At 47.7% G+C, this 14,164-nt stretch overlaps 2 protein-coding genes across 2 annotated transcripts; both read left to right on the top strand.

The window, feature by feature from the left end:
- The first annotated feature begins 298 nt into the window (after positions 1-298).
- Positions 299-2,165, top strand: gh1 (growth hormone 1). Its single transcript, XM_069716230.1, has 6 exons — positions 299-451; positions 817-950; positions 1,064-1,180; positions 1,379-1,522; positions 1,606-1,752; positions 1,832-2,165. Exons 1-6 carry the CDS (start codon positions 442-444, stop codon positions 1,892-1,894), a joined length of 615 nt encoding a protein of 204 aa, XP_069572331.1. The 5' UTR covers positions 299-441; the 3' UTR covers positions 1,895-2,165.
- A 421-nt stretch (positions 2,166-2,586) lies between these two features.
- cdc27 (cell division cycle 27) lies at positions 2,587-13,680 on the top strand. The gene is made up of 20 exons (XM_069716225.1): positions 2,587-2,749; positions 4,765-4,840; positions 4,952-5,099; positions 5,369-5,494; positions 5,583-5,680; positions 5,789-5,934; positions 6,246-6,466; positions 6,554-6,653; positions 6,879-6,988; positions 9,240-9,339; positions 9,654-9,834; positions 9,991-10,163; positions 10,313-10,465; positions 10,630-10,710; positions 10,832-10,959; positions 11,471-11,588; positions 11,831-11,959; positions 12,266-12,340; positions 12,971-13,100; positions 13,298-13,680. Exons 1-20 carry the CDS (start codon positions 2,723-2,725, stop codon positions 13,387-13,389), a joined length of 2,412 nt encoding a protein of 803 aa, XP_069572326.1. The 5' UTR covers positions 2,587-2,722; the 3' UTR covers positions 13,390-13,680.
- Positions 13,681-14,164: the final 484 nt, after the last annotated feature.

Raw genomic sequence — 14,164 nt, 5'->3', positions numbered from 1 at the left:
TGTTTTTCCTTCAGATGGAAAGTTTCTTCTTTGTTGATTTATTCGAAATTTGGTTTAATGATTAATAATAGTTTAAATGTTTCCAAAACAATTTGATCGTCATCACTGTTTTTGATGCTCAATGCATATTATTTTCAAAGTGTTAATGTTAATTAGACACACACACACACACACACACACACACACACACACACCATACAAACCTGTTTGTTCGTATCATGTTTCTGTTGATGAATTTAATCATCAAGTTTTCAGCTATAAAAACACAAAATCTGAGCTGAAAACATCAGAAAGACTGAACTCAGGTCAGAACTGGACCAGAACCAGACTTGAACCTGAACCAGACCTGCACCTGCACCAGAACAGGACTAGAACCAGACCTGAACCAGAACCAGGCTTAAACCTGAACTGAACTGATCCTGAACAGATTCCAGACCAGTCATGGACAAAGGTAAGAAAACCTGCACTTTTAATTCGGATTTAACACAACGACAAAACATCCAGCAAGTGAACTATAAAAAACATGGGTGCTTACTCACACATGGCTCACCTGTGTCTCACCTGTGTCTCAGGAGGCTGTGGCTCAGACGGTAGAGTGGGTTGCACACTAATCGGAAGGTTGGTGGTTCAATCCCCAGCTCCTCCTGTCCACATGCCTAAGTGTCCTTGAGCAAGACACTGAACCCTAAAAAAAAATAAAAAATAAAAAATAAAAAAAAAGTTGCTCCCAAAGGTGTAACATCGGTGTGTTGTAAGTTGCTTTGGATAAAAGCGTCAGCTAAATGTAATGTAATCTCACCTGTCTCTCTCTTTCAGTCATCCTCCTGCTGTCAGTCATGTCTGTGGGCGTCTCCTCTCAGCCAATCACAGACAGTCAGCGTCTGTTCTCCATCGCAGTCAGCAGAGTCCAACACCTCCACCTGCTGGCTCAGAGACTCTTTTCTGACTTTGTAAGTCCACAGCAAGACAACAGAGGGATCTTATTCATGATTTATCTGTCCCACAAAGTGTACAGCGTGTATCATTGTGTACTGTGTGTATTATTGTGTACTGCATGTGTTAGGAGAGCTCTCTGCAGACGGAGGAGCAGCGTCAACTCAACAAAGTCTTCCTGCAGGATTTCTGTAACTCTGATTACATCATCAGTCCAATTGACAAGCATGAGACCCAACGCAGCTCAGTGAGAACTAGACACACTACACACTGTACACCACACACTGTACACTACACACTGTACACCACACACTACACACACTATATACACTACACACTGTACTACACACACTACGCAGTACACACTACACACAACAAGCACATAATTGTTTTCCCTGTAAACATTGATCAAGCTGTAATCGATCTATCTGCTGATTGGTTGCAGGTTCTGAAGCTGTTATCGATCTCCTATCGCCTGGTGGAGTCCTGGGAGTTCCCCAGCCGTTCTCTGTCTGGAAGTTCTGCTCCGAGGAACCAGATTTCACCCAAACTGTCTGAGCTGAAGACGGGAATCCTGCTGCTGATCAGGGTGAGAACACACACAACTCAGTCTTAAACACTACACAATACCTGACGTGTCCTACCTGTGTGACTGACCACTTGACCCTGCAGGCCAATCAGGACGAAGCAGAGATCTTCTCTGAGAGCTCCACCCTCCAGCTGGCCCCGTACGGAAACTATTATCAGAGTCTGGGAGCGGACGAGTCGCTGAGACGAGCCTATGAACTGTTGGCCTGCTTCAAGAAGGACATGCACAAGGTGAGGAAGAGGAGGAGCATGACGTCATGATGAAGATGATGTCATGGTGACGATGATGAAGTTATGTTCCTGTCTGCAGGTGGAGACCTACCTGACAGTGGCTAAATGTCGACTCTCTCCTGAAGCAAACTGCACTCTGTAGACCCGCCTCTCCACCGTGAAGCCCCGCCCTATGTCATGTAATCATACATTCTGTAGCCCCGCCTCTCCACCGTGAAGCCCCGCCCTATGTCATGTAATCATGCACGCTCTGTTGCCCTGCAGACTCTGTTAACAAGTGTTAGCACCTAGCAATAGGCTCTGCTCAGTGGTTTGTTGTAGAAGATTGTGTGGCGATGATGATGTCACTGTGATTTAAATTGTAAACAGGAAGTGGTGTCATACATGTGAAATAAAGTGTATGCTGTGTTGCATTGAAGTGGTCATCTTCTTCTTCAGGTTCATTTATATTTTACAACCCTGACCACCCCGATGAAGACTCCGACGACCACCCCGAGAATGGAACCAGCTCCCGGTTCTGGTATTGGAGGCAGACCCCCTCTCTACTGTTAACATTCACACTTCCTGTTTGATTTATAGTTGGAGCTAATCAGGTGACCCTGAACCATCTTGCAGGTTTGCTGCTGTAGAGGCTGCTGGGAGATCTCCCATCATGCACTGCTCCTCTCTGCAGGTCCAGAGAACCTGCAGAGTTCTGGTAACGGGGACAGTAAAACCAGTACACAGTATGGACCAGCAGGGGGCACAACTCCTGTTTCTTCCGAACTTTACTTCATATCACCAGCAGGGGGCACAGGAGCTACTTGGGTTCATGTTTGTCTCGGACCTCTACCCTCCTCGGGATTCTTCGGCTGTGTTCGGCTGGTAACGGTCGGTGTGTTCAAATCTTCGGCTGCAGCTTCTCCTGGAGACTGAAGTGTAGAAAGAGCCGAGATAAAGAGGGCACAGTTGGACGGAGCGTCGAAGCGGAATGACGGTGCTGCAGGAACCTGTCCAGGTAAAAACACACCGTCAGCTCGTTGTCATGAGCGGGGAGCCGCTTATTTATGAAGCCCGTGCTGTCAGCCACGTCCCGGCCTCGGCGGCGGGTTCAGTCCGCGGTGGAGGAGCTGTGACCCTCCGCAGGCCCCGCAGCCCGCTGCCACCAGCACGGACTGCTTTTCGGTGTTTCGGTGTTTCACCCTCCGTTACACCGACGTTTGGTCCGTCAGGAGCCGGCTGGTGGACAACTAGCACGATGCTAGCTGGTGAGCTAACCCCGGCTACAGTTTAGATGTCGTGCCAGACTCCTTTAAAATTCTGTCAGATTGAGGGAGACGGTTGTCGGTAAAAAAATATCCGGTGTGGAACAGCTCTTGTGACCTTTTGTGATTTGCTTGGTGTCACACATCGTTTCGGCTCAGGTCCAAAACATAAACTGACTTTTGGTTGAAAGATGAAACAACATAACTTGAGCTGTTTATCTCCTGATTCTTCAGTCTGAAAACCCAGCGGATGGCACTTATTCAAACTTAATTTAAACCTAAACGAGCCTTGTGTAGATTAATATATGGATGCCGAATTTATCAGTGGACCGGAACGGTCGTTTACTTGTCTGTTAAATAGTTGTGTGTTTCTGCAGATGAACTCGGCGAAACAAAACGTTTAATGTCCAATGGAGTTTTGTATTATTAGCTGAGAAGCTAAGAGAAGTTAACGGCGTGCTAACGTTTAGCTGAGCGGCTTCAGTCAGTAGAAATTCAGCTTTCAAGTTCAAAGTGTGAACAGAAACGGCTCTAATGGAAATCCGTTCAGTTTGATGTTAAAGTCTGAAACAAGTCTGAACTGCAGGAGGGTAACTTACCCAACTGCTAGTTAGCCGCTTGATGCTAACTCAAGCTGACGTTAGCTAGCTGCCGGTTAACATGAGCAACATTAGCTGTTAGCTCCCAGTCAGCCACAGTTAATCAGAGTAAACACAGGCTGGTAGTCAACAGGTAACCAGTAAACACAGGCTGGTAGTCAACGGGTAACCAGTAAACATAGGCTGGTAGTCAACAGGTAACCAGTAAACATAGGTTGGTAGTCAACAGGTAACCAGTCAACACAGGCTGGTAGTTAACAGGTAACCAATAAACACAGGCTGGTAGTCAACGGGTAACCAGTCAACACAGGCTGGCAGTTAACGTTAGTCAACAGGTAAACAGAGTAAACACAGGCTGGTGGTCAACATTAGTCAACAGGTAAACAGCGTAAACACAGGCTGGTGGTTAATGTTAGTCAACAGGTAACCAGTAAACACAGGCTGGTGGTCAACCTTAATCAACAGGTAAACAGTAAACACAGGCTGGTGGTCAACGTTAGTCAACAGGTAAACCAACCGTTTACATCAACGTTAACAGTGAGTGACCGTTTACATCACAGGTGTGTTTGTGACAACATGACTGGAAACAGTGTCGGACCACTGAAATATACTAATTTGAAAACACTGCTGAGTTTACAGTTCAGTCAGCCAGTTTAATCAGTTTATTTAATATATTCAGTATATTCAGCACCACAGCACATTCTAGCAGCCATCAGTAGAGAGGCAGTACACATACTGATGCAGGTTATCTGCATGTAAACTGGTAACAGTGGCCAGGTGAACACAGGGGATCTCAGGGAAACACAGGTGATCACCTGTGTTCACCTGAACAGACCCTAACTCGTACCAGAGGCCTGAAGACCAGCTGGCAGACTGAGCTTTTCTGTTCTGGTCTCTCATCACTGTGTTCTACAGGAGACAGACAGTCTGCCTGGACCTGACCTCTGTCTGTTCATCTGTTCAGCTGCTGCTAGTTATCAGTCCAAACTAGTTATCAGTCTGAACAACTTATCAGTACGAAATAGTTATCAGTCTGAAGTAGACTGGGCTGTTAAATCCTAACATGTAAGAGGACTGTCTATTAATGATGAGGGACGTATGTTCTCTGGAACACAGCACGTGTCTCACTCTCCAGTCAGGACGACCTGTCTCTCTCTCTCTCTGCTCAGGCTGCAGTATGGCAGGCTCTGAACCACTACGCCTACCTGGACGCTGTTTTCCTCGCTGAGAGACTTTACGCTGAAGGTAACACCTGTATATCTCTCCACCTACCTGTCTCTCAGTGACGTCGGAGGAGGCTCTCTACCTGCTGCCTACATGTTAACCTATCTGTCTCTCCACCTGTCTGTCTGCCAGTGAGGTCGGAGGAGGCTCTCTACCTGCTGGCTACATGTTATTACCGCTCTGGGAAGCCTTACAAAGCGTATCGGCTGCTGAAGGCTCACAGCTGCTCCACACCGCAGGTTCGATTCCTGCTGGCAAAGTGCTGCGTGGAACTGAGCAAGTAAGAACACACACACGGACACAGACACACACACACACACACACACACACACACACACACAGAACAGTTGTTTTCTCTGGCATCTTTCATGGGTTGAAACCGTTTGAGAGAGAATAAACTGCAGGCAGTACGTAGTATTGAAACCGTCCACCAGGGGGAGCTGAATGGCAATACAACACTGGAGAGGTGATTAATGTCTCCTTTAATAGAGGCTTTAATTATAACTCTACCTGTCTTTGTCTACCTGTCTCTACCTGTCTGTCTCTCAGGTTAGCTGAAGGAGAGCAGGTTCTGATTGGTGGAGTGCTGAACAAACAGAAGAGTCAGGATGACATCATCACAGAGTTTGGAGACTCCGCCTCTTTTACGCTGTCCTTACTCGGACACATTTACTGGTAATAAACCAGAATAAACAAACCAGTTTTTCCCTGTGTTTATCATGTTGAAGATACCATGGACTGACCTGTCTCTCTCTCTGAGCAGTAAGACAGATCGCGTTGCGAAAGGAGCAGAGTGTTTCCAGAGAAGTTTAACACTCAACCCGTTCCTCTGGTCACCTTTCCAGAACCTCTGTCACCTAGGTAACACACTCGCCTCTGTCACCTAAATAACACACTCGCCTCTGTCACCTCGGTGACTTTCTTTATGTGATCATGTGACTTCAGGGATCTTTGTGGTCTGTATTCCAGGAGAGAAACCAGATCCAGATCAGGTCTTCAGGTTGTCCTCTTTGCAGAACTCCTCTATAGCCCCGCCTCCTCCATCTGTAAGCCCCGCCCAGAACTCCTCCCATCGCCTTGACACTGCCCTCATGGAGACCCCACAGGATACACTGGTACACAATACAGCTGTGCCTGCAGTGCTCTGAACACCTGTAATCAGATTACTGCAGTCTGTAATTAGATTACTGCTGTCTGTAATCATGTTACTGTGATATTAATCAGATTACTGTGATATTAATCAGGTTACTGGGGTCTGTAATCCGATTACTGCAGCCTGTAAAAAGATTACTGTGATATTAATCAGGTTACTGTGGTCTGTAATCAGATTACAGTGATCAGATTACTATGGTTTGTAATCAGATTACTGATGATCGCTTGGTCGATAATCAGATTAACATCTGTTTTTATGTGTGGTTTTTTTCAGGAGTTGAATCGTTTAAATCTTGAGTCGTCAAACGGAAAACTGACGTCTGATTTGTCAGTTTCCTACATTGACTCCTCCCTCATCTCCCCTGACACCGGCTCCTTACTGGGTAATACGGTTTCCATGGCCTCCGCAGGCTCTCTACTGGCTAAACAGAACAAGCCCAAGATTGGGCGGAGTTTACTGGGAGGACCTGCGGCCCTGAGCCCGCTGACGCCCAGGTGAGTCCAGTAGAGGCCCAGGTGAGTCTGTTGGCTGGAAGTGTGTGAACACCTCCATCAGACGTAACATTGACTCTCTTTGCACAGTTTCGGCATCCTACCCCTGGAGCCCAGCCCGGGAGATCCCAGCTATTTACAGAACTATTCAGCGACCATGGAAACGCAAACAACCGCTCCCAGCAAGAAGGTACACGCATACAAGTACACTCCTTACACACACGTAGTAATACACAGGTTCTTAAAGCCCTGAAGTTCTGAAACTAATCTCAGGTCCAGTTAGCAGGTTACACTCAGGACCTCCCTGAAAGGCTTTTAATCTGAAAGGACGCTTTTAATTTCCTCTCATTACCTCCTGTTTGTCATATTTACCCTCTGCTGCTGTCCCTCACCTGTCTCTCTCTCTCTCTCTCAGTCTGTCTCTAGGATCAGTCAGTCCAAGTCTGTCTTCAGTCAGAGTGGAAACAGTAGAGATGTTCTCCCCATCCCCTTCAACCAATCACAGACCTCTGCACCTCACACCAGGTAACCATAGCAACCACTAACAGAGCTTCACACCTCTCACCAGGTGAGGTGCGCTGTCTGAATAACAGACTGGATATAAAAGAGTTCGTAGCTTCCAGGTCTGAAAAATGGTTCTGATGCAGAAGTGTCTTAAACTGCAATACCAGCGAGTGCCACTAGAGGTCGGCTCCAAAAAGCCTCCGGCTCCATAGACTCCCATTCAACTTCTCTCATCAAATCCAAAGTGAATAAAATGTGTCCATCAGTTATCTCGGTGTTGTTAGCTAAAGTCACTCCTTCTTATTAGTTTTCTGGAGGTCCATCTGAAAATAATCCCTCATTCATTTGAAAAGAAGATTCAAAAGACCTGTTTTTGGGGGCGTGTCTGTTTGATTGACAGGCCTGTGGTGCAGTCAGGTTACAGCTATCGGTGGGCAGGACATAGTATTGTCAGGTTTCCAGTCAGATCCAGCGCTAGCTCCTCCCCCAGCTTGTCCAAATATGGTCATTTCCTGCTCCAAACCACTCCGAACCAGCAAGATAGTGACGGACAGAATCTGAACTGGAGGCGTCATAACATTCACAAACCAACGGGTGACGTCACTGCTGGCTGCTGATTGGTCTGAACCCCTCCTGTGTCCTCTGATTGGCTCCTCTTTGCAGCAGACAGTGGTGCATTCTGGGATTGTTAGCAGGGAGCTGTTTGTGTTTTTGGGAACATAAAGTGTGTGTTCACTTTTAGAATGTTCTGTTAGAACCCGAAGAACTTCTTTGGATCAGTTCCAGACAGCAGCTGGTCTGCACAAAGAACTGGGCCACTGCTGGAACCCGGAGGACATATTGTAATGACAGATCCACAGAAGAAGAAAACAGGAAGCACAGAGTAGAACGGTTTCTATTAGACAACAATAAACAAGCCCGTTCTGATTCTATCGAAGTCAAACAGAACTGTCACTTGCTCGTCCAGGTGACTCATCTCTACAGAACTGTCAGTCTGAGTGCTAAAGACGGTCCGGGGACACAACATGTCCTCATGTGACAGAAACTCCACCGGCCTGGATCATTGGACTTCTGTGGTTATGAGTGAAGCGAACGGGTTCAGAAAATGTGAACAGAACTTCAGAGTTCTGACATTACAACAACATCCGTCCATCCATTTTCCTCTGATTTCCGGATCGGGTCGTGGTGGCAGCAGGTTGAGCAGGTCAGGTCAGACTTCCCTCTCCTGTAACACCTTCCAGCTCCTGGGGGATCCCAAGGCGTTCCCAGGCCAGCTGGGATATATAATCCCTCCAGCATGTTTTGGGTCTTCCCCGAAGTCTCCTGCCCATTGGGTGTGCCCGGAAAACCTCCATTGGAGCCCAGGAGGCATTTTGATCAGATGCTGAATCACCTCAGCTGACTCCTTTCGACGCGAAGGAGTAACAGCTCTACTCCAAGTTCCCTCCTGATATCCAAGCTCCTTCCCCGATCTCTGAAACAGAGGATCTCTACGGAGGAAACTAGTTTCGGCCGCTTGTAGCTGTGATCTTGTTCTTTCGGTGACGACCCAGAGCTGGTAACCATCGGTGAGGTTCAGAACGTAGATCAACCAGTAAATGGAAATCTTCGCCTTGTGGCTCAGCTCCCTCTTCACCAACACGGTCTGGTGCAGCGCCCGTTTTACTGCTGCAGCCGCACCGATCCGCCTGCCGATCTTCCGCTCCATCCTCACTCTTGAACAAGACCCCGAGATACTTAAACTCTTTCGGTGGTTGCAGCCACTCCATCCCCACCTGGAGGGAGACATCCACCGGTTTCCGGCAGAGCACCATGGCCTCAAATTCGGAGGTGCTGACTCTCATCCCTGCTGCTTCACACTGGACTGCAAACCGCCCCAGTGCATGCTGGAGGTCTGAAGAGACCAACAGGATCACATCATCTGCAAACAGCAGAAATGAGATCCCAAGACCCCTAAACCTGCCGTTCTCCTCCCCCCGGCTGCTCCTAGATATCCTGTCCGTGAATGTCACGAACAGGATCGGTGACAAAGGACAGCCCTGGTGGAGGCCAACACCACGTCACAACACTTTATAAAGAAATCACATGACGGCCCGTCTGATGACTGATGACTTGTCTGTATAATGACCTGTCTGTCTCTCAGTATTGCCTTTCTGTCTGATGACCTGTCTGTCTGTCTGATAACCGGTCTGTCTCTCATTATGATCTGTGTGAACTGATGACCTGTCTGTTCTCAGTATGACCTCTCTGTATCTCTGATGACCTCTCTCAGTGGCTCCCCTCAAGTCCTCAGTCCCAGTATGTCCGGTCCTCCAAATGTTCAACCCAGAAGAAGCTCTCGACTGTTTACTAGTGCCAGCTCTACTGCCAAGGTACTCTACTGATACAGTGCTGTAGTTCTGCTGTAGTTCTGCTGTAGCACTGCTGTTGTATTACATTATGGGTGTACTACAGTAACGCAGTATCGATACCGGTGTGCTACAGTAATGCAGTACCAATACCGGTGTAATACAGTACCAATACCGGTGTGCTACAGTAACGCAGTATCAATACCTGTGTACTACAGTAACGCAGTACCGATACCAGTGTAATACAGTAATGCAGTATCGATACTTGTGTACTACAGTAACGCAGTACTGATACCAGTGTAATACAGTAAAGTACTCTGGCTCTTGTCTGTCTGCAGGAGAACAGTAAGAAGTTGAAGATGAAGTTTCCCACAAAGATCCCCAACAGGAAAACTAAATGTAAATCAGCAAAGACGTCAAACAGCAGCAACCTGAACGAGAGTCTGGACATCCTGCGACTGGATCCCAGTCTTAGTCTGCCAGACACCAAGATCCCCCAGTACCAGAGGGCTGCTGCAGGTACTACTACTACTAGTACTTCTAATACTGCGTCTCTGAGAGGTCACTTCCACCTGATTGCTCTGAATTCCATGATCAGGAAATTCTTGAAATGGATGTGACATTTGTCATCCAATATATGAACAGTATTACATACATGTATTTTTCTGTGTTCAGACAGCGTGATGGCGTTGCTACGGGAACTAGGGCGTGGTTACCAGGCGCTGTGTTCATACAACTGCAGAGAAGCCATCAACATCCTGACCTCCCTCCCCCCCCAGCACTACAACACTGGCTGGGTCCTCACACACATCGGCAGGGCATACTTCGAACTGGCCGAGTACACACAGGTGACACACAGACGACACACAGGTGACACACACCTGATACACACCTGACACAGGCGATACAGGTCAGTGATCTGGTTGGCCTGCGTTGGGTGTTTTTGTTCAGGTGCGTGCAGCTGTCGTTATCATCATGGTGATGTGTTTAATTGTAGGCGGAGCGTCTGTTCAGCGAGGTTCGCAGGATCGAGTCGTACCGCGTCGAAGGGATGGAGATTTACTCCACCACGCTGTGGCACCTGCAGAAGGACGTGGCGCTCTCCGCCCTGTCCAAAGACCTGACCGACATGGACAAGAACTGTCCTGAGGTGACTACACCTGTCTGTTTCTCTGCTCCCTGTCTGTTTCTCTGCTCCCTGTCTGTTTCTATGCTCACCTGTCTGTCTCTCTGCTCACCTGTCTGTCTCTCTGCTCACCTGTCTGTCTCTCTGCTCACCTGTCTGTCTCTTTGCTCACCTGTCTGTCTCTGCAGGCTTGGTGTGTAGCAGGAAACTGTTTCAGTCTGCAGAGGGAGCATGACATCGCCATCAAGTTCTTCCAGAGAGCCATCCAGGTGAGCTGCTGTTACCGTGGTTACTGCCTGATAGATAGTCTGAGCTGCAGGGATGGAGAGTCTCACATGTCAACTGTCCACCTGTCTGTCTGGCCTCCTCTCTGTTCCCCTGTCTCCTCAGGTGGACCCTGGTTTTGCGTATGCATACACCCTGCTGGGTCATGAGTTTGTTCTGACCGAGGAGTTGGACCGAGCCCTTGCCTGCTTCCGAAACGCTATCAGAGTCAACAACAGACACTACAACGCCTGGTATGGTAACCACAGTAACACACCTAACTGACAGGGGTGAAACGGTTGGCTGGTCTCTAGTCAGGTCGTGTCTATGCCATTTTGGACGAGGCCTCGCACCATCAACCCAGCAGCATCGTTACTGCTGTGGCGACAAGGCAAAACAGTCGGGCATAACATAGCAAATGTTAATCAGATTATAGATGAAGAGAGGTCAACTTCAAACAGCCTCCATAGACTCCCATTAACTCTCATCCAATACAGTCAGTACATTTTCTCCACCAGGTACCTCAGTGTTGTTGGCTAAAGTTATAACGTTCCACGTTCCAAACAACATTCCACATTCCGTGTGTTTTTTTTAAACGGAAGCATCACTGACTGCCAGTTCAGTGAACCGTTACACCCCTCCTGTAGACAGATATCAGCGGTATGTACACAACGTGTGTGTGTGTGTGTGTGTGTGTGTGTGTGTGTGTGTGTGTGTGTGTGTGTGTGTGTGTGTGTGTGTGTGTGTGTGTGTGTGTGTGTGTAGGTACGGTCTGGGGATGATTTACTACAAACAGGAGAAGTTCAACTTGGCAGAAATCCACTTCAAGAAAGCTCTGAGTATCAACCCCCAGAGTTCTGTGCTGCTCTGCCACATCGGAGTGGTACGTTAGCATGTATCACCCACAACACGTGTCCCGTTAGCATGTAGCTTATCCATCCATAACAGTGGATTTGTTAGCATTAGCATCATCAGTCTGAGCTGTGCTGCTGGAGAGGTCTGTTAGCTCGTAGCACACTAATAAAAACCACAGCTCTGTTATAAAACAACTGTGTGTGTGTGTGTGTGTGTGTGTGTGTGTGTGTGTGTGTGTGTGTGTGTGTGTGTGTGTGTGCGTGTATATAGGTGCAGCATGCGTTGAAGAAGTCTGATGCAGCGTTAGAGACTCTGAACAGAGCAATCGGGATCGACCCCAAAAATCCACTTTGCAAGTTCCACCGAGCCTCCATCTTGTTTGCCAACGACAAGTACAAGGTAATCAATTCTGACCAATTCTGATCAATACTGACCACTTTAACCTGCCGGTCGATCCACTGTAAGACAGTTTGAAGCTGATTTAAATTTAAGTGCAGCAGTTGAATTTCCTGCTGACTGACATCACCTCAGTCTGTCCCACGTCTCTGATGTCCCGTCAACCTGGAACACGACCTGTCTGTCTCTGTCCCCTTGACAACGTGTCTGTGTCACCATGACAACATGTCTTCCTCTCTGTCACCGTGGTGATGACCTGTCTGTCTCCATCACTGTGACAACCTGTATGTCTCTCCTGTCTGTCTGCAGGCGGCTCTTCAGGAGTTGGAGGAGTTGAAGCAGATCGTTCCCAAAGAGTCTCTGGTTTACTTCCTCATAGGAAAGGTAACAAACAAGCTCACCTCCTCTGACCTTTGACCTTTCTAACCCTGTCATGTCCACCAACCTGTAAGCACAGAAGTGAATTACCGCAGCCATTCAGGTTTGAGAAAGGAAACATAAACAACTTGGAACAACACAATTGTCCACCACAGAGACAAACTGCTTTCAGTTCATAAATACCTGTCCAGGTGTTCCTTTGTATTCCTTTGCCTGTCCAGGTGTTCCAAGGTGTTCCTTTACCTGTCCAGGTGTTCCAAGGTGTTCCTTTACCTGTCCAGGTGTTTCAAGGTGTTCCTTTACCTGTCCAGTTGTTCCAAGGTGTTCCTTTACCTGTCCAGTTGTTCCAAGGTGTTCCTTTACCTGTCCAGTTGTTCCAAGGTGTTCCTTTACCTGTCCAGGTGCTCTTTTACCTGTCCAGGTGTTCCAAGGTGTTCCTTTACCTGTCCAGGTGCTCTTTTACCTGTCCAGGTGTTCCTTTACATTAAGCATTGAAACTAAAGTTATAAAATCTTCATCATCGTCTTCGTCCTCAATGTTTGATCAGAACAACAGCTGTGATGTTCACCTTCCTATGAGTCTGCAGTGTGATGACTCGCTGCCTGTCTGTCCACCTGTCTCTGCTACCTGTCTCAGGTGTATAAGAAGCTGGGTCAGACTCACCTGGCTCTAATGAACTTCAGCTGGGCCATGGACCTGGACCCCAAAGGAGCCAACAACCAGATCAAAGAAGCCATCGACAAGAGATACCTGCCAGAGGACGAAGGTACTAATGATGACTGACAGCTGTCAGTGATGTCACAACATAGGCTACTCTGATTTGTCAGTTAGTGCAGCAGTGTGTTCTGTAGAGGGCAGGTGATTTATGATGTCAGATCACAGGTGGACATGACTCAACACACCTGTGCCTCTCCCTCCACCTGTTTCTCTACCTCTCTCTCCACCTGTCTGTCTCTCTTTTAGCGGCGGAGGTGGACGACAGTCAGGACAGCAGCATCATGACGGACGCTGACGACACGCAGCTCCACACGGCTGAGAGTGACGACGTTCTTTAACCCCGCCCCTTCCATATAACCCCACCCCCTGCTCGAGCCAAGCCCTGCCCCTGCTCTGTTTGGCTGGAGGAGTACTGTTGCTAGGCAGCATTCTGACAGATCTTCAGTTTAGCTCCGCCCCAGCCCCCACCCTCTCCTTGATTGGCTGAAACAGACTGCTGCTGCCCTGAAGCTCCGCCCCTCCCCTACCTCCTTGTATGTCATCGAGCTCATCCTCTGACATCACAGCTGTTTTTAATGTTCTTTTTATCATCCTTACGGAAATAAATCAATAAAAACATGTAAACCCCGCCTCCTGCTCTCTGACTTTTTCCTGTTTACCAACAGCCAATCAGAGGAGCTCAGCACTGATTGGACAGGTAAGTTGATCATAAACATTTTATAAAGTGTCCAATTAGACAGACGGTGAAACACTGAGAACATCTTTATTTTGTTACACGTGATGTCAACATTGATGATGTCATCAGTGGCAGTGTGATGATTACGGTCAGTATCAATATTTATTGATGAGATGACATTACACTCCATGTGGCACAAAGAGGAACCGACGCATCACGTGATCCCAGGTGATCATGGGAACTGGGCGTCCCTAAAGAACAGCTGATTAGTTTCAAATTTCAGATCAATAACACTCATGAGAGGTTTTTATTTTGAAGAGGAACAGTGCAGGAAGTCCTCCAGGACGAGTCGACAACACGATCAGATTTCTCCGCTCTCAAAGTTTATAAACATCAATATGTACAAATATTTATAGAGGTGGGTTTTGGTGAAAATA

Source organism: Brachyistius frenatus, unplaced genomic scaffold (genome assembly GCF_029030835.1).
Source record: "Brachyistius frenatus isolate BFR_SWC_R1_liver_20210118 unplaced genomic scaffold, ASM2903083v1 Contig_154, whole genome shotgun sequence".
In the NCBI taxonomy this organism is placed as follows: domain Eukaryota; kingdom Metazoa; phylum Chordata; class Actinopteri; family Embiotocidae; genus Brachyistius; species Brachyistius frenatus.
Note: the sequence above shows the minus strand (reverse complement) of the source record. Positions and strands in the feature narration are given on the sequence as shown.

Coding starts and splice junctions, on each gene's coding strand:
- cdc27 (XM_069716225.1), top strand. CDS start 2,723: ATGACGGTGCTGCAGGAACCTGTCCAG. Junction 10,711..10,831: donor TCTTCCAGAGAGCCATCCAG/GTGAGCTGCTGT, acceptor CTGTCTCCTCAG/GTGGACCCTGGTTTTGCGTA. Junction 12,341..12,970: donor TTTACTTCCTCATAGGAAAG/GTAACAAACAAG, acceptor TACCTGTCTCAG/GTGTATAAGAAGCTGGGTCA.
- gh1 (XM_069716230.1), top strand. Junction 951..1,063: donor AGAGACTCTTTTCTGACTTT/GTAAGTCCACAG, acceptor TGCATGTGTTAG/GAGAGCTCTCTGCAGACGGA. Junction 1,753..1,831: donor TCAAGAAGGACATGCACAAG/GTGAGGAAGAGG, acceptor TCCTGTCTGCAG/GTGGAGACCTACCTGACAGT.